The 24,444-nt window shown below is 36.6% G+C and overlaps 2 protein-coding genes across 2 annotated transcripts; both read left to right on the forward strand.

Moving 5' to 3' along the window:
* The first annotated feature begins 19,983 nt into the window (after positions 1–19,983).
* On the forward strand, positions 19,984–22,827 carry LOC107954370 (LRR receptor-like serine/threonine-protein kinase SIK1). Its single transcript, XM_041082162.1, has 6 exons — positions 19,984–20,088; positions 20,202–20,260; positions 21,007–21,467; positions 21,710–21,991; positions 22,046–22,222; positions 22,712–22,827. The coding sequence occupies exons 1-6, from the start codon at positions 19,984–19,986 to the stop codon at positions 22,825–22,827; spliced, it is 1,200 nt and encodes a 399-aa protein (XP_040938096.1).
* Positions 22,828–22,926: 99 nt separating this feature from the next.
* LOC121210077 (receptor-like protein EIX2) lies at positions 22,927–23,961 on the forward strand. Its single transcript, XM_041082163.1, has one exon. The coding sequence runs from the start codon at positions 22,927–22,929 to the stop codon at positions 23,959–23,961; it is 1,035 nt and encodes a 344-aa protein (XP_040938097.1).
* The last annotated feature ends 483 nt before the right edge of the window (positions 23,962–24,444 follow it).

Genomic DNA, 24,444 nt, shown 5'->3' on the forward strand with positions numbered 1-24,444 from the left:
TTCTGGGGCAACCCATCATCTTACTCACTCAACTTCCTCAATAGGTGAAACCACTACTTACAATGGCCCAGGTAAAGTGTACGTCGGTAATGGCAATGCACTCCCTGTTTTGTCTACTGGTCAGTCTTCTTTACTCACTCGTACACGGCCGTTATACATGAGATCTTTACTATTTGTTCCTGGTATAACAAAGAATCTTTTGTCTGTATCCAAATTCACCAAAGACAATCAAGTGATCTTTGAGTTTCTTCCTCAACAGTGTCAAGTGTGTGATCTCAAGACTAGGGAAGTGCTTCTTCGAGGGTCTGTTCAGAATGGTCTCTACAAGCTACACTTACATGGCACCTACCCTAATGTATTGTCGTCTGGATCAACTCAATGTTTTACAACAAGCTCGAATGTTTCCTTAAATGTGTGGCATGCTAGACTTGGTCACCCTTGTAAATCAATTCTTACAAAGGCTTTAGCCAACTGTAATACTTCTGTTGATTCAAATAAAGAGTTGTCTCCTTGTGTTGCTTGTCATTTTGGAAAAGAACAAAAACTCCCATTTCAGAAATCCTTCATTGAGTATACTACACCTCTTCAGTTGGTTGTTGCTGATGTTTAGGGTCCTGCACCAATCTGTTCAAATGGTTTTTGCTACTATGTTGCCTTCACGGATGCGTTCACGCGATATACTTGGGTATATTTTTTGAAAAAGAAGTCAGAAGTGCTTGTTGTTTTTCCCTTGTTCCATAGACAAGTTGAAAGAACTCTTGGCTGTAAGCTTAAAGCTTTACAAACTGATGGGGGAGGAGAGTTTCAAGTGCTGAGATCCTACCTGTCTCTCCAAGGTATCATGCATCGCCTTGCTTGCCTCTATACCTCTGCCCAAAATGGCATTGTGGAACGCAAACACAGGCAAATTGTTGAGGCTGGTCTCTCCATGCTGGCTCATGCTGCTATGCCATTAACCTACTGGCATGATGCCTTCAGCACGGCCGTTTATTTGATAAACAGGTTACCTTCCCATTTCCTTGCTAATCTCTCCCCCTATGAAAAATTGTTTCAAGTTTCACCTGATTACTCCTGTCTACGTACCTTTGAATGCATGTGCTTTCCCAACCTACGCCCCTATAACACTCATAAACTTCATTTTTGGTCAACCCCTTGTACATTTTTAGGGTACTCCCCATATCATAAAGGCTACCGTTGTCAAGCTGCTAATGGTCATGTTTATGTCTCACGTCATGTCACTTTTAATGAGACTGTCTTTCCATTTAAAACCATCCCTACCAAGTCTGCACCTACCAGCTCTATCCCACAAACTAGTTCCAAACTATTTGTCTTATCTCTACATTTATCTTCCACACCTACTTCATCACGTGTTCTTCCATCTAACTCTCAAGCTCCTTCTTTGGTCAACAGCTGTTTGCCTACTCAAAGCTCTCCACCTCACTCCATTTCTTGTCCATCCAACACCATTTCCTCTATTCCACTACCCTCACCACCATCTGTCTCTCATATTTCACCACCCTCACCACCTTGTGTTGCTCATAATTCCCATCCTATGATTACACGAAGCAAGGCAGGGGTCTTCAAGCCTAAAACATACATGAGCACAGCATCCAGTCTATCTGAAGAAGTTCCTGCTGATATTCATGCTGCTATGGCACATGAGTCGTGGAAAGCAGCTGTGCATAATGAATTACATGCACTAATTTAGAATCGCACGTGGAGTCTCTGCCTTTTACCGAGTAATCTTCGTGCAATTGGCTGCAAATGGCTATTTAAAGTGAAAAAAGAGGCTGATGGTTCTGTGGATAAGTATAAAGCACCTCTGGTTGCCAAAGGTTTCTCGCAGCATGCTGGGCTGGATTTTCAAGACACCTTCAGCCCTGTGGTTCGTGCAACAACAATTAGAATTGTTCTTGCTATTGCCATCATGAAAGGGTGGGCACTAAGGCAGGTGGATGTCAACAATGCTTTTTTTAATGGGGAGTTGTCTGAAGAGCTCTATATGACACAACCACTAGGGTTTGAAGAGGTAGGGTCCTCGAGTCAGAAGTTAGTCTGTAAGCTCCACAAAGCCCTGTATGGCTTAAGGCAAGCTCCTCGAGCATGGTTTCAAACACTAAGGCAGTACTTGGAGTGTCATCTTGGTTTTCATGCCTCAAAGGCCGACCCATCACTATTCATTCGATCTACTTTAGGAAGTTATTTGTTGCTTATGGCATATGTTGATGATATTGTGATTACGGGCAGTTTTCGCAAGGATATTGATGATGTAGTGCTCCAGCTTCATCAAAAGTTTGCACTCAAGGACATGGGCAGCTCGGTTTTTTCTTGGGTATAGCTGTTCATCGTACGTCTCAGGGGGGCTTGCTCTTGACTCAGAAGAAATATGTTACTGAGCTTTTTCACAAGGCTGGTATGTTCGGCGCATCTGCTGCACCAACACCCATGGTGAGCACCCCAAAGTTGGTTGCTATCGATGGGAGCTCTCCATTCGCTGACTAGCATCTGTATCGTAGCATTGTTGGCATGCTCCAATATATTTGCATTACACGGCCTGATCTATCTTTTTGTGTTAATAAGCTTAGTCAATATATGAATTCTCCAAGTGATATTCATTGGAAAGCTATCAAACGTGTGTTGCGATATCTTATTGGCACTATAGATTATGGGTTGTTGCTTTCCAAGGGACAATTTGAATTAGTTTGCTATTCTGATGCTGATTGGGCATCCTCTGTTGAAGATCGTCGTTCCACCTCTGGCTATGTGGTGTACTTAGGCTCCAGTCTTATTGATTGGTACTCAAAGAAGCAACCAGTTGTGTCTAGATCCTCCTCTGAATCTGAATATCAAAGCCTTGCTAATTGTGTGTCTGAGTTGCTGTGGGTCAAACAGTTGCTCAATGAGCTTGGCCTGCTTCTTTGTCAGCCTCTCGTGATTTGGTGTGACAATACCTCTACTGTCTCAATGGCATCAAATCCTACACATCATGCCAAGGGGAAACATGTGGAGATTGATCATCATTTCATTCGTGAGAAAGTTCTTGACGGGCAACCTGCAAGTCAACTTTGTTCCATCTAAAAAACAGATAGCTAATGTTCTCACCAAGCCCATTACACCCAAGGCATTTGCTTCCTTTCGAACTACTCTACAAGTCTTCTCCAGTACTGATGTTGCTTTGATAGAAAACAAAAATGGAAGAAACCAGGAGAATGTTAGCATAACTAATAAAAGTTAGTAAGTCTGTTAGTAGTTCAACTGTTAATAACGGGTTAAGTGTTAGTCTGTTAGTAGTTAACTTGCATGGTCAGCATGCTTATTCTAGTATATAATAGCATGTATACTCTGTTCATGAAAAGAGTAATAAGATGATATTCTTCTTCATTGCATTCTTTACTTAGCTTAACACCTAGATCAATTTACCTATTTTTATAAAAGGCTCAAAATATAATCCGAGATTTGGTTGAGCAACTGCTAAAATACTTTTACCTGTAGTACTCTTGTGTCTCTAGTACTAATTTTATTTTAAAATGTTTTAATTTTTGTTTTTGTATTGCCTAAAATTAGGCTTTTCTATCATGCCCATCACTAGGGAAAAGAAATTTTACCAAATGAGAGGCCAGCATGATTTTTTTGAATTCCTCACAAAATTTTCTAGAAACACATAAATTTAACAAGGTATGCCAGATTTGTAATTTGTTGAAGTTAATCAGCAGCACAAAAGTTACTAAAAATTCTCCCTATTGCATTCTTTAACCCAACAACATCTTCATATTGAAATAATATTAAACACAATCATACATTATCAAAACATACTTTCAATAATTTATACAAGCTTGAAATGATGTTTATTGTTGCAAAAGGAAAAACACCAATCATGTAGTGAGTACTAAATCTAAACTCATAATTAGACATGCTTTTTTCTACCATCAAACTACATTCTTATAGTAGCTTGAAACACTACAGCTTTCGACTAACATGGTTCAACTTTTGATAGTATGCATACCTCCAAGACTCGATGAAAAACAAGGGAGCCACTAGACCCCAAAATCTCATTACCAAGCCAATAACTATACTGATATAAAGTCAATTCACTTTACTTCTTTTATCGCTACCTCTATTATTCGTAATATCAGTTGAAAAACCTTTTGTGATGCAGTTTTTAGTGAGAAGAGGTCCGTAAAGATGATTGTCCATGTAAGACAAGTTTTCAAAGCTTTGAAGTTGAATGCTTGTTGGGATTTCTCCCGTCAAGTTGTTGTAGGAGACATTGAAGTAATTTAAGAAATTCAAATTGGAGAAACTTGAAAGGATTTCACCATTCAATTGATTCATCGACAAATCAAGAGATTCTATGAACTCCATGTTGCCAATGTTGTCTAGTATATTGCCTGTTAAGAGATACCTCAACAAATTTAATGATCGTAGCCCAACGATAGATTCTGATCATATCAGCTCTTTTTGATACAATGTTTAGAACTATTCATAGCCACTCCCCAACCTATAAATAGAAGGATAATGCGCTTAAGCGTACTCAAATCCACGTCCTCCAGTATTGGTTGATCATATGTGTCAACTTTATTTCTCTTCTTTTCCGAAAACTCGATTTTTGTAGGAAAAAAATTTAAATGAAAATGGAAATTATTTCTTCAATTCAAATTTATAGTACATCTGCGATTTTATATATTTAATTATTAATATAAGTTTTTTCCCTTTTATTGTTTCATCTTTTTGTTCTTTTCATAATTACCAAATAGGGTAAAGTGTATATAGTCAAAATATGGGGCACCAAATTCTAAATGAAATTAATTAAAATTTACCTTGAAACGAAATTGCCAACAACCTATCAATTAAATGCTTTTTTCCTTTTTGGAAATATGGGTCCAATGTATCTCAACAAATTTTTTTTGGCTTACTCTGATACTTGGTTCATGCTTTCCCTCTTTTGCAAGAATAAATGGAATTTCAAGCTTGCTTTGATAATATGTGATTGTGTTGCTTTGATAATATGTGATTGTGTTTAATTGTATTTCAATAAAGGAAGATGTTGTTGTGTTAAAAGGGAAGGTGTTGTTTTTGGTCTGAAAACAGAATATAATGAATCAATGAAATGAAATTTGGGAAAAAGGAAATATGGGTTGGCTCAGTAAGCAAGCTCTTTCAGCAATTTGTTGGAATAAATATCTGAGATTAATGTTAACAAAAAATCACATTAATAATATATTATTTAATAATTTAATATTCACAGTAATGGGCTATGGAGGAATTCTTCGTGACAATGATGGTCATCTCTGAGGTATTTTCTTTGGTCTCCTTGGTCAGCTTGATTCACACATTGCTGAGGTTAATGCTATTCGCACAACATTCAAATTGTATGTAGAGTCGCAATGGTTTGGCAAATTTGGTTTGGTGATTGAATCATGTTAACATTAATAGGAGACAACATTAATGGCAAACAATACATAGTGGTGCAAGTTTAGCAACCTAAAGTTGACTTTGAAAAATTGGCATGGGATAAATTTTTTTGGTCATTGAGATAACGGGCTATTTATTGTTTGGTCCTTGAACCTCAACTATAAATAGGCCTTCTCATTTCTCATTTCAATCATCCCAACCAATCTTTCTCTCTTAGTTTTCTCTCTTCTCCCATTTGAGAATTCTTAAGGAATTCTATTTGTTTGTAATATTTTGGAGATAATAAAGTTATCATCTGGTGTTAGTGCCCGAGGACGTAGGTATAATTTACCGAACCTCGTTAAAACTCTTGTGTTCTTTCTTATCCTATTTTTCTTTTAATATTTGAGGGTATAATAGTAGTATTTAATTGTGCTATTAAATTACTATAGAAGGGATATTCTGACTAAGGAAAGACTTGGTATTTAAGAGATCCTTGTGATCCACCTCTCTTCCCTGGGAATTGAACTTTGTGTGATTTTTTAGTACAATAATTTACATGCTTCCGACCCTATTGGAATAACAAGTGGTATCAAAAGCCGAAGGTTAATCGTAGTATGCTCTGTGGTTGCAGTTTAAATTGATCTTCCACATCAGAAAATATTTCCTTAGGTATATTGAAAGATTATGGAGAAGATGGACGGTTTAGGAGCTTCAACATCGTCCATGTGGACAAGACCGACAATTGTAAATGCAAGATTGGCCGAGGAGATCTTTGATGGCACAGGCCATTTTGATATGTGGCAAGTGAGGTTCTAGATGCCCTTTTTCAGCAGGGTCTAGACATTGCCATTGATGAAGAGAAACTAGATGATGTACAGGAGAAAGATTGGAAGGTGATCAATTGGTTGGCATGTGGCACAATTCGATCATGCCTTTCTCGAGAGTAGAGGTATGCTTTTTCAAAGGAGACTTCTGCAAATAAGTTATGGGTAGCACTTGAAGAAATTTTTTTGAAGAAAAACAGTCAAAATAAGCTCCATTTGAAGAAAAGACTGTTTCGCTTCACTTACGTCCCAAGTACCACAATGAATGATCACATCACCAAATTTAATCAGTTAGTCACTGACTTGCTAAATATGAATGAGACATTCAAAGATGAAGATTTGGCTTTGATGCTGTAGGGGTCACTTCCTGAGGAGTTTGAGTTCCTAAAAACTACTCTACTTCATGGCAGGAGTGATATATCTCTGAGCGAAGTCTATGCGGCCTTATACAGTTATGAACAAAGAAAGAAGAACAAACAGAAAAAAACAATCAGAAATATAGAAGCTTTAGTAGTCCGAGGTCTTTCATATACTCAGAAGAAAACTAAGAAGGGGAGATCAAAGTCAAAGTCCAGACTCAGGAAAGATGAATGTGCCTTTTGTCATGAGAAAGGCCATTGGAAGAAAAATTATCCAAAGCTGAAGAATAAGGGAAAAGTTGTTGTAGATGCTTGTGTTGCAAAGCATGATACTAGTGACTCTGAACTATCACTGGTTGCATCATCATCGTCGTTCCATTCAGATGAGTGGATTTTGGATTCGGGTTGTACTTATCATATGTCCCCTAACCGGGAGTGGTTCTTTGATTTAGTAGAACTAAATGAAGGAGTTGTTTATATGGGCAATGATAATGCCTGTAAAACTGTTGGGATAGGTTCAATCCAATTAAAGAATCAAGATGGATCAACCAGAGTTCTGACTGATGTTCGGTACGTGCCCAATTTGAAGAAAAATCTCATCTCATTGGGAGCCTTGGGATCTAATGGTTCAGTTGTTACTATGAGAGATGGGGTTTTAAAAGTGACATCTGGTGCACTTGTGATATTGAAGGGCATCAGGAAAAATAACTTGTATTACTACCAAGGTAGTACAGTTATTGGAGCAGTCGCTGCAGCTTCCAGTAACAAAGATTTGGACTCAATGCAGTTGTGGCATATGAAGTTGGGACATGCCAGCGAAAAATCCTTGCAAATTCTGGTAAAGCAAGGATTGTTGAAAGGTGCAAAGGCTTGAAAATTAAAATTTTGCGAGCATTGTGTTCTGGGAAAGCAAAAGAGAGTGAAATTCGGCACTGCTATCCATAATACAAAAGGTATTTTGGAATATATTCACTCAGATGTGTGGGGGCCTTCCAAAACACCTTCGTTGGGAGGAAAACACTACTTTGTTACTTTTGTTGATGAATTTTCCAGAAGAGTTTGGGTGTATACCATGAGAACTAAGGATGAAGTGCTTAGAGTTTTTCTTAAATGGAAAACTATGATCGAAAACCAGACTGGCAAGAAAATCAAGCGGCTTAGGATGGACAATGGAGGGGAATATAAAAGTGATCCGTTCTTCGATGTGTGCCAAGAGTATGGTATTGTTCGACACTTCACAGTTAGGGATACACCACAACAGAATGGAGTGGCAGAGCGTATGAATCGAACATTGCTGGAGAAAGTTCGATGTATGTTGTCCAATGCTGGGTTGGGCAAGCAATTTTGGGCTGAGGCTGTGACATACGCTGGCCATCTTGTTAATCGTTTTCTGTCATCTGCATTAGAAAAAAACTCCTATGGAGGTATGGTTTAGAAAACCGGCTACAGATTATGATTCCTTACATGTGTTTGGATCCACTGCATATTACCATGTGAAGGAGTCAAAGTTAGATACGAGGGCAAAGAAATCTCTCTTTATAGGAATCACTTCTGGAGTGAAGGGATTTCGTCTTTGGTGCTTAAGCACGAAGAAAATGATCTGTAGCAGAGATGTTACCTTTGATGAATCTACCACATTGAAAAATGTAGCAGATGAAGATATTCAGACAAGCGATACTCCACAGCAGGTGGAGTGTACTCCAAAACTGGTGGAGTTTGAGCAGATGGGGATTTGCCCAGTTAATAAGTCTAATTCTCCAGCCACAATAGAGGAATTAGAGGTTGAAGAGGTTCTCACCCAAGAACCGTTAAGTACACTAGAACCAGTTGCAGTTGCAAGGCCACGGAGAGAAATTCGTAAACCTGCTCGATTTACTGATATGGTAACCTATGCCCTTCTCGTTGTTGATGATGATACTCCTATCACTTATCAAGAAGCGATGCAAAGCTTAGAAAGTGATAAATGGAAAAGCACCATGGATGAAGAAATGCAGTCTTTCCAGAAGAACAATACTTGGGAGTTGGCGCAATTGCCGAAAGGTAAAAGGGCAATCGGATGCAAGTGGGTATTCGCAAAGAAAGATGGATCTCCTAGCAAGAAAGATGTTCACTAGAAGGCAAGATTGGTAGCTAAAGGCTACGCTCAACAGGAGGGAATTGACTACAATGATGTATTTTCCCCTATTGTGAAGCATTCCTCCATTAGAATTTTGTTGGCCTTAGTAGCACAGTTGAATTTGGAGCTAGCTCAACTTGATGTTAAGACTGCTTTCTTGTATGGTGAGTTAGAAGAGGAGATCTATATGACTCAGCCCGAAGGATACACAGATGCTGGTGGTAGAAATTGGGTTTGTAAGCTGAACAAATCGATATATGGATTGAAGCAATCCCCGAGGCAGTGGTACAAGCGATTTGATAGCTTTATGAGAAGGCAGAAGTACAGAAGAAGCAAATATGACAATTGTGTGTATTTGCAGAAGCTGCATGACGGATCTTTCATTTATCTACTCTTGTATGTTGATGATATGTTAATCGTTTCGAAGAGCCAAAAAAAGATAGATAAGCTAAAGGCTCAGTTGAATCAAGAGTTTGAGATGAAAGATCTAGGTGAGGCCAAGAAGATTCTCGGCATGGAGATAAGTAGAGATAGACAGAGAGGCAAGCTTTGCTTGAATCAGAAGCAATATCTGAAAAAGGTATTACAATGTTTTGGTGTAAATGAAAACACAAAACATGTAAGCACCCCACTTGCTTCTCATTTGAAACTTAGTGCTCAATTATCTCCAAAGACTGAAGAAGAAAGAGAATATATGGCAAAAGTCCCATATGCTAATGCAGTTGGGAGTTTGATGTATGCGATGGTGTGTACGCGGCCTGACATTTCACAAGCTGTTGGAGTTGTGAGCAGGTATATGCATGATCTTGGAAAAGGACATTGGCAAGCTGTGAAATGGATTCTACGGTATCTTCGAAAAACCGTAGATGTTGGTTTAGTTTTTGAGCAGGATGAAGCACTTGGTCAGTTTGTAGTTGGATATGTTGATTCCGAATTTGCTGGTGATTTAGATAAACGTCGTTCAACTACGGGGTATATGTTTACTCTTGCGAAAGCCCTAGTGAGTTGGAAGTCTACCTTACAGTCTACAGTAGCTGTGTCTACTACAGAGGCAGAATATATGGCAGTTACAGAAGCTGTTAAGGAGGCTATTTGGCTTAATGGATTGTTGAAAGACTCGGGAGTTGTTCAAAGTCACATTAGTCTATATTGTGACAGTCAGAGCGCTATTCATTTAGCGAAAAATCAAGTCTATCATTCAAGAACCAAGCATATCGACGTAAGATATCACTTTGTGCGGGAAGTCTTTGAAAAAGGAAAAATTCTACTTCAGAAGATTCCGACAACAGATAATCCCGCAGATATGATGACCAAGGTGGTAACAACAATCAAGTTTAATCATTGTTTGAACTTTATTAACATCTTGAGAATTTGAGCACCTTCAGGTGTGTGGCGCTCGAGAGCGCATTTGTAGGCACTACAAAAGATAGCTTTATCGAATTTGGGGAGTTGAAGGAAGTGTGTGAAGATGTGATTATCCTAATCAAATCTTCAAGGTGGAGATTGTTAACATTAATGGGAGACAACATTAATGGCAAACAATACAAAGTGGTGCAAGTTTAGCAACCTAAAGTTGACTTTGAAAAAGTGGCATGGTATAATTTTTTTTTGGTCATTGAGATAATGGGCTATTTATTGTTTGGTCCTTGAACCTCAACTATAAATAGGCCTTCTCATTTCTCATTTCAATCATCCCAACCAATCTTTCTCTCTTAGTTTTCTCCCTTTTCCCATTTGAGAATTCTTAAGGAATTCTATTTGTTTGTAATATTTTGGAGATAATAAAGTTATCATCTGGTGTTAGTGCCCGAGGACGTAGGTATAATTTACCGAACCTTGTTAAAACTCTTGTGTTCTTTCTTGTCCTATTTTTCTTTCAATATTTGAGGGTATAATAGTAGTATTTAATTGTGCTATTAAATTACTATAGAAGGGATATTCTGACTAAGGAAAGACTTGGTATTTAAGAGATCCTTGTGATCCACCTCTCTTCCCTGGGAATTGAACTTTGTGTGATTTTTTAATATAATAATTTACATGCTTCCGACCCTATTGGAACAACAAATCAGATTCCATGGTTTCTGTTGCTTGGATTTGTAACAAGGTGTCAAAACCGTGGAAATTATTGAAGCTTTTTAATGATATTGATGGTTTGGTGCTCGACAGATGAGAGCTCTTTACATTGATAGAAATCTCCTCTCTGGAAAAATTTCAAAATTTTGGAAATTTTCATTTTTTAGATTTTAAATTTAGGAAACAACAAGTTGACGGAAAATTCCACTTTCTCTGGGAGATACAAATCTTCTAAGGCTAAACCTTCAAAACAATAGCATGTTTGGAAATTACTATCCACATTGCAATATTTTCGAGTTTGTTCATTCTTGACCATCATTTTAATGAAAATGTATTGGCATGGATTGGTGACAAGCTCTCATGGTTTTAAGCCTACGATCAAATAAACTTGATGGCTATATTCCTCATAAAATTTGTGCTCTTCAAAATCTTAAAAACTTAGACCTTTCTCATAACAAGATTTCAAGAGCTATTCCAAAATGTTTCACTAAGTCAAAGTGAAATGGCCACAAAATTTAAGCATGATGCTGCGTAGTGGTCCTGCTATTTCATCTGATCGCTTCTTACATTTGAGTGCATTATTATATAATTATGTCAAACAATATAATTAGTCATCCAATTATATAAATTTTCAGTTTCATTATAACGTTTTAGATCATTTCTATTTTGGTCACTCTCTGTTAAATGGTTAACAAGAGTGAAGACATAATATTTTTCTAGTTAGTATAATAATACATTTAGTTTTCAATATTTACACATTTTATCAATTTGATCTTAATTCCGAATAATTTAATAAATTTAATTGTTCATATTTACAAATTCTATCAATTTGATCATTAAACGCTTATAATTAAATTATTATTATATAATTATGAAAAAGTACAATATATAAATAATAATTTATATATATTATCAATGCAAAATATATTTTAAGCGGCCTTATTAAATACAAAATTTAAAGGCACGAGATTGAGAATGATTGAAGTTTCTGTAAATTTCTTTGCTGCCAACATGGCAACTTTAGTTGTCTCAGCATCAAGCATTACTGAACTGTAACCTTAATCTCCTCAAAATCAGGTTCCTTAGCAACCTTCATAACCATCTTAATGACACTAATCTCTTAAAAGCAAAGAATTTAATTGAAAGTCCAAATTTTAAAACAACTTTACCTATTAAAGTATAATTTTTATTAGAATCTGTCATCACCCATTGAGTGATTCTTACTTATGGGAATGTAACTCTCTAGCCACACTCTTTGTTTTAAATTATAAATCTCAATAACATCCTTCTTCAAACCCAGCATGGACCTTCGATTTTTTTTCCTACTAGTATGGCTTCAACTACGAACTGCACAAATACAAAGAAGATCGCATGAGCTTTCCCATAAGGCTTGCTTTCTTAATTCTTCCTCATCATTTGTTATATTCTCCTTTCAATTATAATTATATAGGAAGGATTCAATTCCACAGAAGTCCCTATGCGAAGAAGTTTCCCACAAAAGCAAAAAGGATCGTAAGGCTTAATTGTCAATTGGGCTTAACTTTTAGTTGGACTCAAATTTTTAAATTGACCTTAATTTACTTTTAGAATTTACCTTTGGTTTTGGTTAAAACAAAATTCAAAATCTTAATATAAATAAAACTAAAAATAAGATAAGAAGGGATTTTATTAATATATATTTATAAAATTTTATTTAAAGCATTTGATTTTGGGTTTGTGAATGGTGATTTGTTCTTGATTGGTATGATGTTATAGTTTGGATTTGCTAAATGCATGCATCTATAAATATATATTATTAAAATCTTATAGGATTTTATTATTCGAATATTCTTTCTTGATTGAGAAAAATTGGGAAACATTCTATATATATATTTATATACTATATTTAAGAGTTTGATTGAGTGGGCGGTCTCGCCCATCAATCAAGTCGTAAAATTATCAAAATAATCATTATTTTTATAGAGCAACCATTATTATTTTAAGGGTATCTTTATTTTTTATATATTTATATAAACTTTAGAAAAATTAAACATGTATAATTATGGATTGTGTGTTTTAGTTGATTACATGAATTAATTGATCTAAACTTTGAGTCTAAATTTAATACTCGATACTTGGTTCATGCTTTCCCTCTTTTGCAAGAATAAATGGAATTTCAAGCTTGCTTTGATAATATATGATTGTGTTTAATTGTATTTCAATAAGGGAAGCAATAATTTGATCGGAAGAAGCCCACCTTTTGGAGATACAAATCTTCGAAGGCTTGTTTGGAAATTATCATTCACATTGCAGTTTTTTCGAGTTTGGTCATTCTTGATCTCAATGAAAGTGTACCAGCATGGCTCGTAAAATTTGTGCTTTTCAAAATCTTCAAAACTTAGACCTTTCCCATAACAAGATTTCAAGAGCTATTCCAAAATGTTTCACTAATTCAAGTGCAATGGCCACAAAATTTAAGCATGATGCTGCGTAGTGGTCCTGCTATTTCATCTGATTGCTAATAGTTTCACAAGAGAAATCCCCAAAGAAATTGAAAATCTTGTTAGGCTATTATCATTAAATTTGTCAAAGAATCTCTTAAATATACCAAACAACATTGTCAACATTTTAAATAAATAAAAAAGAGAGAGAAGACGTGATTTTCGGCAAAACAAGAACGAAATTGAAAACATTTTAAATAAAAAGTACACATTATAATACTAAAAATAAAATAAGTAATTGTTTCCGTGTTTTTAGTAACATGCTGCACTTTCCCGTTTCATTCCCATCTTTGTCTTTCTTTAAAATATTCTGTATATTTGATGGCTCTTTTTTGGACTAGTTATTGTGGAATCACGTTAGATTTATTTTTAGGGCAAACAATATAATTAGTCATCTAATTATATAAATTTTTAATTTTATTGTAACCTTTTAAATTATTTGTATTTAGTCACTCTTAGTTAAATGATTAATGGAAGTGAAGACAGTATTTTTTTAATTAGTATAATAACATATTTAATTCTTAATATTTACATATTTTATCAATTTGATCATTTGACATTTGTAATTAAATTATTATTATATAATTATGAAAAGTACAATATATAGTATTATTTATTCAATTACATATATGGCCAATGGATGCCACTTCCATGGAGGTCAAGGTCAACGTCAACGTTAATTTACTTGGAAATTTGGATAATGACCAAAAGCAAGAGAAAAGAAGAGCATCAAAATTCAAAAAGCAAAGGTACCCATGATTTTCGTCACTCGTTTCCCATTAAAAGTATACTCCAACTTTCATTAAAAAAATACGAAAAGCAGCTTCTTTATCTGTAGCCAGTGACTTCCAACTTATTGCCTCATACTCTGAATTATTACATGTTTAAAGGATATTGTGCCGATTTCTTCAACTAATTTTGCAGAATCCATTTCCGTTTCTTTCATTTCACTTGTTGGAATTTGAAATGTGGGTCTTTTTAACGGGTTGCTATGTAGTGTTGTTCCAATAGGGTCGGAAGTGTGTAAATTATTGTACTAAAAAATCACACAAAGTTCAATTCTCAGGGAAGAGAGGTGGATCACATGGATCTCTTAAATACCAAGTATTTCCTTAGACAGAATATCCCTTCTATAGTAATTTAATAGCACAATTAAATACTACTATTATACCCTCAAATATTGAAAGAAAAATAGGACAAGAAAGAACACAAGAGATTTAACGAGGTTCGGTAAATTATACCTACGTCCTCGGGCACTAACACCAGATGATAACTTTACTATCTCCAAAGTATTACAAACAAATAGAATTCCTTAAGAATTCTCAAATGGGAGAAGAGAGAAAACTAAGAGAGAAAGATTGGTTGGGATGAATTGAAATGAGAAATGAGAAGGCCTATTTATAGTTGAGGTTTAAGGACCAAACAATAAATAGCCCATTATCTCAAGGACCAAAAAAAATTATCCCATGCCACTTTTTCAAAGTCAACTTTAGGGTGCTAAACTTGCACCACTTTGTATTGTTTGCCATTAATGTTGTCTCCCATTAATGTTAACAATCTCCACCTTGAAGATTTGATTAGGATAATCACATCTTCACACACTTCCTTCAACTCCCCAAATTCGATAAAGCTATCTTTTGTAGTGCCTACAAATGCACTCTCGAGCGCCATACACCTGAAGGTGCTCAAATTCTCAGGATGTTAATCAAGTTCAAACAATGATTAAACTTGATTGTTGTTACCACCTTGGTCATCATATCTGCGGGATTATCTGCTGTTGGAATCTTCTGAAGTAGAATTTTTCCTTTTTCAAAGACTTCCCGCACAAAGTGATATCTTACGTCGATATGTTTGGTTCTTGAATGATAGACTTGATTTTTGCTAAATGAATAGCGCTCTGACTGTCACAATATAAACTTATGTGACTTTGAACAACTCCTAAGTCTTTCAACAATCCATTAAGCCAAATAGCCTCCTTAACAGCTTCTGTAACTGCCATATATTCTGCCTCTGTAGTAGACACAGCTACTGTAGACTGTAAGGTAGACTTCCAACTCACTGGGGCTTTCGCAAGAGTAAACAGATACCCCGTAGTTGAACGACGTTTATCTAAATCACCAGCAAAGTCGGAATCAACATATCCAACTACAAACTGACCAAGTGCTTCATCCTGTTCAAAAATTAAACCAACATCTACGGTTTTTCAAAGATACCATAGAATCCATTTCACAGCTTGCCAATGTCCTTTTCCAGGATCATGCATATACCTGCTCACAACTCCAACAACTTGTGAAATGTCAGGCCGCGTACACACCATCGCATACATCAAACTCCCAACTGCATTAGCATATGGGACTTTTGCCATATATTCTCTTTCTTCTTCAGTTTTCGGAGATAATTGAGCACTAAGTTTCAAATGAGAAGCAAGTGGGGTACTTACATGTTTTGTGTTTTCATTTACACCAAAACATTGTAATACCTTTTTCAGATATTACTTCTGATTCAAACAAAGCTTGCCTTTCTGTCTATCTCTACTTATCTCCATGCCGAGAATCTTCTTGGCCTCACCTAGATCTTTCATCTCGAACTCTTGATTCAACTGAGCCTTCAGCTTATCTATCTCTTTTGGCTCTTCGAAGCGATTAACATATCATCAACATACAAGAGTAGATAAATGAAAGATCCATCATGCAGCTTCTGCAAATACACACAATTGTCATATTTGCTTCTTGTGTACTTCTGCCTTCTCATAAAGCTATCAAATCGATTGTACCACTGCCTCGGGGATTGCTTCAATCCATATAGCGATTTGTTTAACTTACAAACCCAATTTCTACCACCAGCATCTGTGTATCCTTCGGGCTGAGTCATATAGATCTCCTCTTCTAACTCACCATGCAAGAAAGCCGTCTTAACATCAAGTTGAGCTAGCTCCAAATTCAACTGTGCTACCAAGGCCAACAAAATTCTAATGGAGGAATGCTTCACAACAGGGGAAAATACATCATTGTAGTCAATTCCCTCCTTCTGAGCATAGCCTTTAGCTACCAATCTTGCATTGTAGCGAATATCCTTCTTGCTAGGAGATCCATCTTTCTTTGCGAATACCCACTTGCATCCGATTGCCCTTTTACCTTTCGGTAATTGCGCCAACTCCCAAGTATTGTTCTTCCGGAGAGACTGCATTTCTTCATCCATGGCGCTTTTCCATTTATCACTTTCTAAGCTTTGCATTGCTTCTTGATAAGTGATAGGAATATCATCAACAACGGGAAGGGCGTAGGCCACCATATCAGTAAATCGAGCAGGTTTACGAATTTCTCTCCGTGGCCTTGCAACTGCAACTGGTTCTGGTGTACTTAGTGGTTCTTGGGTCAGAACCTCTTCAACCTCTAATTCCTCCATTGTGGCTGGAGAATTAGACTTATTAACTGGGCAAATCCCCATCTGCTCAAACTCCACCTGTTTTGGAGTACACTCCACCTGCTGTGGAGTATTGCTCGTCTGAATATCTTTATCTGCTACCTTTTTCAATGTGGCAGATTCATCAAAGGTAACATCTCTGCTACAGATCATTTTCTTTGTGCTTAAGCACCAAAGACGAAATCCCTTCACTCCAGAAGTGATTCCCATAAAGAGAGCTTTCTTTGCCCTCGGATCTAACTTTGACTCTTTCACATGGTAATATGCAGTGGTTCCAAACACATGTAAGGAATCATAATCTGTAGCCGGTTTTCCAGACCATACCTCCATAGGAGTTTTTCTTTCTAATGCAGATGATGGCAAACGATTAACAAGATGGCCAGCGTATGTCACAGCCTCAGCCCAAAATTGCTTGCCCAACCCAGCATTGGACAACATACATCGAACTTTCTCCAGCAATGTTCGATTCATACGCTCTGCCAATCCATTCTGCTGTGGTGTATCCCTAACTGTGAAGTGTCGAACAATACCATACTCTTGGCACACATCGAAGAACGGATCACTTTTATATTCCCCTCCATTGTCCGTCCTAAGCCGCTTGATTTTCTTGCCAGTCTGGTTTTCGATCATAGTTTTCCATTTAAGAAAAACTCTAAGCACTTCATCCTTAGTTCTCATGGTATACACCCAAACTCTTCTGGAAAAGTCATCAACAAAAGTAACAAAGTAGTGTTTTCCTCCCAATGAAGGTGTCTTGGAAGGCCCCCACACATCTGAGTGAACATATTCCAAAATACCTTTTGTATTATGGATAGCAATACCGAATTTCACTCTCTTTTGCTTTCCCAGAACACAATGCTCGCAAAATTTTAATTTGTAAGCCTTTGCACCTTTCAACAATCCTTGCTTTGCCAGAATTTGCAAGGATTTTTCGCTGGCATGTCCCAACTTCATATGCCACAACTGCATTGAGTCCAATTCTTTGTTACCGGAAGCTGTAGCGACTGCTCTAATAACTGTACTACCTTGGTAGTAATACAAGTTATTTTTCCTGATGCCCTTCAATATCACAAGTGCGCCAGATGTCACTTTCAAAATCCCATCTCTCATAGTAACAACTGAACCATTGGATTCCAAGGCTCCCAATGAGATGAGATTTTTCTTCAAACTGGGCACGTACCGAACATCAGTCAGAACTCTGGTTGATCCATCTTGATTCTTTAATTGGATTGAACCTATCCCAACGGTTTTACAGGTATTGTCATTGCCCATATAAACAACTCCTCCATTTAGTTCTACTAAATCAGAGAACCACTCCCGGTTAGGGGACATATGATAGGTACAACCCGAATCCAATATCCACTCATCTGAATGGAACGACGATGATGATGCAACCAGTGATAGTTCAGAGTCACTAGTATCATGCTTAGCAACACAAGCATCTACAGCAGCTTTTCCCTTATTCTTCAGCTTTGGACAATTTTTCTTCCAGTGGCCTTTCTCATGACAAAAAGCACATTCATCTTTCCCGAGTCTGGACTTTGACTTTCATCTCCCCTTTTGAGTTTTCTTCTGAGTGTATGAACGACCTCGGACTACTAAAGCTTCTGTATCTCTGATTGAGTTTTTCTGTTTGTCCTTCTTTCTCTATTCATAACTGTATAAGGCCGCACAGACTTTGCTCAGAGATATATCACTCCTGCCATGAAGTAGAGTAGTTTCTAGGAACTCAAACTCCTCAGGAAGTGACCCCAACAGCATCAAAGCCAAATCTACATCTTTGAATGTCTCATCCATATTCAGCAAATCAGTGACTAACTGATTAAATTTGGTGATGTGATCATTCATTGTGGTACTTGGGACGTATGTGAAGCGAAACAGTCTTTTCTTCAAGTGGAGCTTATTTTGAATGTTTTTCTTCAAAAATTTTTCTTCAAGTGCCACCCACAACTTATTTGCAGAAGTCTCCTTTGAAAAAGCATACCTCTGCTCTCGAGAAAGGCATGATCGAATTGTGCCACATGCCAACCGATTGATCGCCTTCCAATATTTCTCCTGTACATCATCTGGTTTCTCTTCATCAATGGCAATGTCTAGACCCTGCTGAAAAAGGGCATCTAGAACCTCACTTTGCCACATACCAAAATGGCCCGTGCCATCAAAGATCTCCACGGCCAATCTTGCATTTGCAATTGTCGGTCTTGTCCACATGGATGATGTTGAAGCTCCTACACTGACCGTTTTCTCCATAATCTTTCAATATACCTAAGGAAATCTTTTCTGATGTGGAAGATCAGTTTAAACTGCAACCACAGAGCATACTACGATTAACCTTCGGCTCTTGATACCACTTGTTGTTCCAATAGGGTCGGAAGCGTGTAAATTATTGTACTAAAAAATCACACAAAGTTCAATTCCCAGGGAAGAGAGGTGGATCACATGGATCTCTTAAATACCAAGTCTTTCCTTAGACAGAATATCCCTTCTATAGTAATTTAATAGCACAATTAAATACTACTATTATACCCTCAAATATTGAAAGAAAAATAGGACAAGAAAGAACACAAGAGATTTAACGAGGTTCGGTAAATTATACCTACGTCCTCGGGCACTAACACCAGATGATAACTTTACTATCTCTAAAGTATTACAAACAAATAGAATTCCTTAAGAATTCTCAAATGGGAGAAGAGAGAAAACTAAGAGAGAAAGATTGGTTGGGATGAATTGAAATGAGAAATGAGAAGGCCTATTTATAGTTGAGGTTTAAGGACCAAACAATAAATAGCCCATTATCTCAAGGACCAAAAAAAATTATCCCATGCCACTTTTTCAAAGTCAACTTTAGGGTGCTAAACTTGCACCACTTTGTATTGTTTGCCATTAATGTTGTCTCCTATTAATGTTAACATGTAGTACATTAATTTATTGAGTGATGATATGTGTCACTTTTTTGGTTGACTTTTATTTAAAATTTAGGGAGATCTTTCTAATTAATCTAAAACACTTTATTTTTTTTAAATAAATTAAAAACACAAAATTAAAATATAAAGGAATTTTTTATCGAAGCCATACATATTACCTCCGTCGACTTCAACTTCAATGATTATGTCAAGCCCGAACAAGCATTTAACTTCCTAGACGAATGGTACTTCTCCAACATCGATGGAAACACTGACTGTAGCAGGAAAGAAGTGGAGACGACTTCGTGGCTGCTTCTCCACCCGAACCATAAAGTTCATGAAAGTCCGGAAATGAACACGAGTCAGTTGTGTTTTCTGAGATGGATCCGTGCTTGGATCTAGACTTCGAGCATGAGGATCCGAAAATGGAAACCCAAGCTCTGGAGGTCAACGATCACTGATTCAACATGGACTTCATTACATCCCAACCCTTCCCTTATGGCTACAAGTACAATTGTAACTACAACCCTCACTGTTTTAGCTATAGCTTAAGCAAGCAAAAGCAGCTACTTGGTTGAGTTGGTTCTTCCACAATTAAAGATTGAATCCTTCATTTATTGTTTTTGCAGGTATCATCGTCACCTTTAGATGTTGAGGTGGTAGTGACATTGAAGTCGAAGTTCACTTGGTAATATGTATGATTCAATAATATTTTTAATTATTACAAAGCTATCAAAGAGAGTATTTTTTTTAATTTCAAGTTCGCACTAATAAATTTAATAAAATAATTTTAATGACAATAATTATTAGTCGTAAATTTTTAAATTCAAAAATATATAAAATATATAATCATATTTTAATCTAACATCAAACTTGAAAACCATACTAATGAATATATAAAAGTTTTAAGAGTTAAATAAAGCATGTAACGGATAAATTGATTTTTCTCAATAAGTGTTTAAGGGTAAGAAAAATCATAATGCAAGTTTGAAATGGTATTGATTTTCAAAATTTTGCTTAATAATAGCCTAAAATAAAGAAAAATAATGTTATTCAAATTCCATGTCTTCCATTTTCTTTTCTTTCTTTTTTTCTCCTTTCACTTTTAAGACCTAAAAGGTCTTAAGAAGGTGGGAGAGGGATTTACTTCATAGACATTTAGGTTATTGTAAAAAACTTCCTGATAGCATCCATTTTGTGGAAAATTAAAAGCAGTTAACTAAAATTTTCTGACGGACTATTATTAATTAAATGCATTTTGTTGGAAGAAACTTCCTTGCGCTTCATGTATGATTTTTGTGTTTTAGCTAAGCTTACTCTCTATATAAGGAGTTGTAAGCAATATGGTTGGTAGCATGCAATTGCAACCATGACAACTCCTCTTCCAATTTCCTTATTCCCTTTTCGTCTTCTCATTTCCGCTATCTGTTTTAGCATTTGTGATGCCAATTCCAACCTACTTTGCATCCAAAGTGAGAGGCAAGCTCTTTTGAAATTCAAGAACCATCTTATTGATCCTTCAAACAGGCTATCTTCATGGGTTGAAGGAGGGGATTGCTGTAAATGGATTGGTATCGTCTGCCATAACTCAACAGGCCACATCCACCAACTGCACTTGGCTCCTCTTTCAGAGCCTGGTTACTTTGCACCATATGCTGAATGGGAAGCTTATTACAATTCCCTGCTAGGAGGCAAAATAAATCCTTCACTGCTGGAGTTGAAGCATCTCAGTTCCCTGGACTTGAGCAGTAACAATTTTAGCAGCATACATATCCCGAAGTTTTTCGGTTTGCTGGAGAGTTTAACATATCTTGACCTCTCTCGAGCACAATTCTGGGGAGAAATTCCTCATAACCTGGGGAATCTTTCAAAGTTGCAGTATCTTGATCTAGGACGTAATGATCTCAAATAAAAAAGTCTTCAATGGGTTTCTGGACTTTCTTCCTTGCAGTACCTTGATTTGAGTTATGCGAATCTTTCTAAAGCAAATGATTGGGTACAGGTAACATTCAAACTTCCTTCTTTGTTACAGTTGCGTTTGCCATATTGTGGTTTAGAAGATGACCCATCTTTCATCAGTGTCAATTCTACAAATCACTGCTTGTTCTTGATCTTTTTTGGAACCGCTTAACTTCAGTACCTAAGTCGATATTTTGTCTTCATGGTCTTGTGTCCATTGTTCTTAGTGGCAATTCTTTGGAAGGCCCAATTCCAGATTACTTTGGGAACACCTCGTTTCTTAAAGTTCTTGATCCTAGTAGGAATCATCTCAATTCATCCATACCCAATTCCTTGTATAGTTTAAACCGTCTCCAGTTCCTTAGTCTTAGTTCAAACCAGTTACAAGGAACAATCTCGAGTGCCATTGGAAACTTGAGCTCTGTTACTCACCTTGATCTTTATAATAATACAATTGAAGGTGGAATATCAGAAATCCTATAGAGTTTGTCTAGATGTTGTTCGGATTCCTTAGAGTCATTGGATATGACCAATAACCAACTTTCTGGTCATTTAACTGATCAACTTGGGCAGTTTAAAAATCTATCTTACTTGTCCCTTGCTCAAAACAAAATTTCTGGTCCCATTCCATCATCGATGGTGAAGTTATCATCTTTGAAGTTCTTAAGTGTTTCAGAAAATCAATTAAATGGTACTTTTCCTCTATGTTTTGGTCAACTGGAAAGTTTGGAAATTCTGGATTTTGGGTATAATCTATTGGAAGGAGTTGTATTAGAAACCCATTTTTCTAATCTCACGAGATTGACAACTCTGAAGGCATCACACAATAGGCTTAGATTTGAACCAAACTCAAGCTGGATCCCCCCATTTCAATGTCGAATTATTGAATTGGGTCACTAGCATCTTGGCCCAAAGTTTCCCCAATGGTTAAATTTCCAAAAGAAGTTGTCTCTGTTAGATATCTCTGATGCAGGAATTTCAGATGTCATGCCCACTTGGTTTTTGAACTTTCCCACTCAAATTGGATATTTAAATCTTTCCAATAATCAACTTACTGGAGAGATCTCATATTTGAATGTGAGATGCATTGTTGACTTGAGTTCAAACGAATTCACAGGCCCATTGCCAAGAGTATTCCCTCCTTTGGGACATTTAATTTTATCAAATAATTCATTTTCAGGATCTCTTTTTGAATTAGTTTGTAATTCATCGAATGGGGAATGGATGGAAGTGCTTTACATTGATAGAAATCTTATCTCTGGAGAAATTCCAGATTGTTGGAATTATTGGCGGTAATTGGGGCTTTTAAATTTGGAAAGCAACAACTTGACCGAAAAAATCCCTCCTTCTTTAGGGTATAGAGATCTTTTAGTGCTAAACCTTCGAAACAATAATATGTTTGGAGAATTGCCAGCCACATTCCGAAATTCTACAAGTTTGATGATGCTTGATCTTAGTGAAAATCATTTCAATGGAAGTATACCAGCATGGATTGGAGACAAGCTCTCAATGCTGCAGGTTCTAAGCCTTCGATCAAATAATTTTGGTGGCCATATTCCTCGTAAAATTTGTGATCTTCAATATCTTCAGAATCTGGATCTTGCCCATAACAACATTTCAGGCACTATTCCAAAATGTTTGAGTAATTTGGGTGCAATGGTCAACAGAAGCAACCATAGCTACTCTATGCATAGATCGACAATTATCAGATCAGGTATTGAAAATTATGTTAGTGAAATGGACGGAAGCAACCTAAGAAACTTTATGCTTGAGTGGCATGTTTTCGGTACTAATTTCTTTTATTTGAGTGCATTATTAGTGCTGAAAGGACGAGAGGATGAATACAGTACCACACTAGGGCTTGTTACCAGCATGGACCTTTCGACTAATAGTCTCACAGGAGAGATCCCAAAAGAAATTGGATGTCTCTCTGAGCTGCGATCATTAAATCTATCAGGGAATCTTCTAACAGGAAATATACCAAACAACATTGGCAACATGAAGTTGATAGAATCTCTTGATTTGTCAATGAATCAGTTGAATGGTGAAACCCCTCCAAGTTTCTCCAATTTGAATTTCTTGAATCACTTCAACGTTTCCTACAACAACTTGACAGGACAAATCCCAACAAGCACTCAACTTCAAAGCTTTGAAAACTTTTGTTACATGGGCAATCATCTTTGCGGACCTCCTCTCACTAAAAATTGCAGCACAGAAGGTATTCCAACTAATGCTGCAAATAATGGAAATAGCAGTGAAGGAAGTAACGTGAATTGGCTTTATGTCAGCATAGTTCTTGGCTTTGTAATGGGATTTTGGGGTGTAGTGGCTCCGTTGCTTTTCATTAGATCTTGGAGGATTGCATACTATCGAAAGCTGGATCATATCTTTGGTAAACTGTATGTGTTTTGGGCTACTATGGGCATGTAGTTTGATGGAAAAAAAAAAGCATGTATAATTGATGAATCTGAGTTAGGTGTGCTGCTACATGATTGTTTGGTGCTGAAAGATTAGTTTTAGCATCTGTCCTTTTTTGGACTCGATGGCATGCCAACAAGGCAGCCCTCTCGCTTGCATGAGGGATTTTGTTATATACAAACCACCAAGGAATAGGATACTTTTCCTCTTGCATTTTTTTTAAGAATGTTGAAATTATGTTTTATGTTGATAAGAATGAGGATTGTGAATGGTAGGTTTGGGTATATATGGTGAGCCTGTTGGCTTAGGTTTAGTAGTTCATCTCCTCTTTGTGTTCACTTTTGTTTTGTGACTTTCTCATTAATGAATTTCTTTTGTCTAAAAAAAAATTAGTAATTTTAGACACACATAAAAGTATAACGGTAAACTAAACCTAAGAACATTCTAAAATAGGATTTGTCTTATTTTGGTCTCTTTGAACTTTTTTTCAATTTA

The sequence above is a fragment of the Gossypium hirsutum genome, chromosome A11, assembly GCF_007990345.1.
Source record: "Gossypium hirsutum isolate 1008001.06 chromosome A11, Gossypium_hirsutum_v2.1, whole genome shotgun sequence".
Taxonomy (NCBI): Eukaryota; Viridiplantae; Streptophyta; class Magnoliopsida; order Malvales; family Malvaceae; genus Gossypium; species Gossypium hirsutum.

Bases quoted from the DNA above. Each gene is read 5' to 3' on its own strand.
- LOC121210077 (XM_041082163.1), top strand. From the start codon at position 22,927: ATGTTTGGAGAATTGCCAGCCACATTCCGAAATTCTACAAGTTTGATG.
- LOC107954370 (XM_041082162.1), top strand. From the start codon at position 19,984: ATGAGGATCCGAAAATGGAAACCCAAGCTCTGGAGGTCAACGATCACT. The intron at 20,089-20,201 runs GTAACTACAACC...TTGTTTTTGCAG, and splicing joins TTATGGCTACAAGTACAATT to GTATCATCGTCACCTTTAGA. The intron at 22,223-22,711 runs GTACTTTTCCTC...ATTCATTTTCAG, and splicing joins TTCAGAAAATCAATTAAATG to GATCTCTTTTTGAATTAGTT.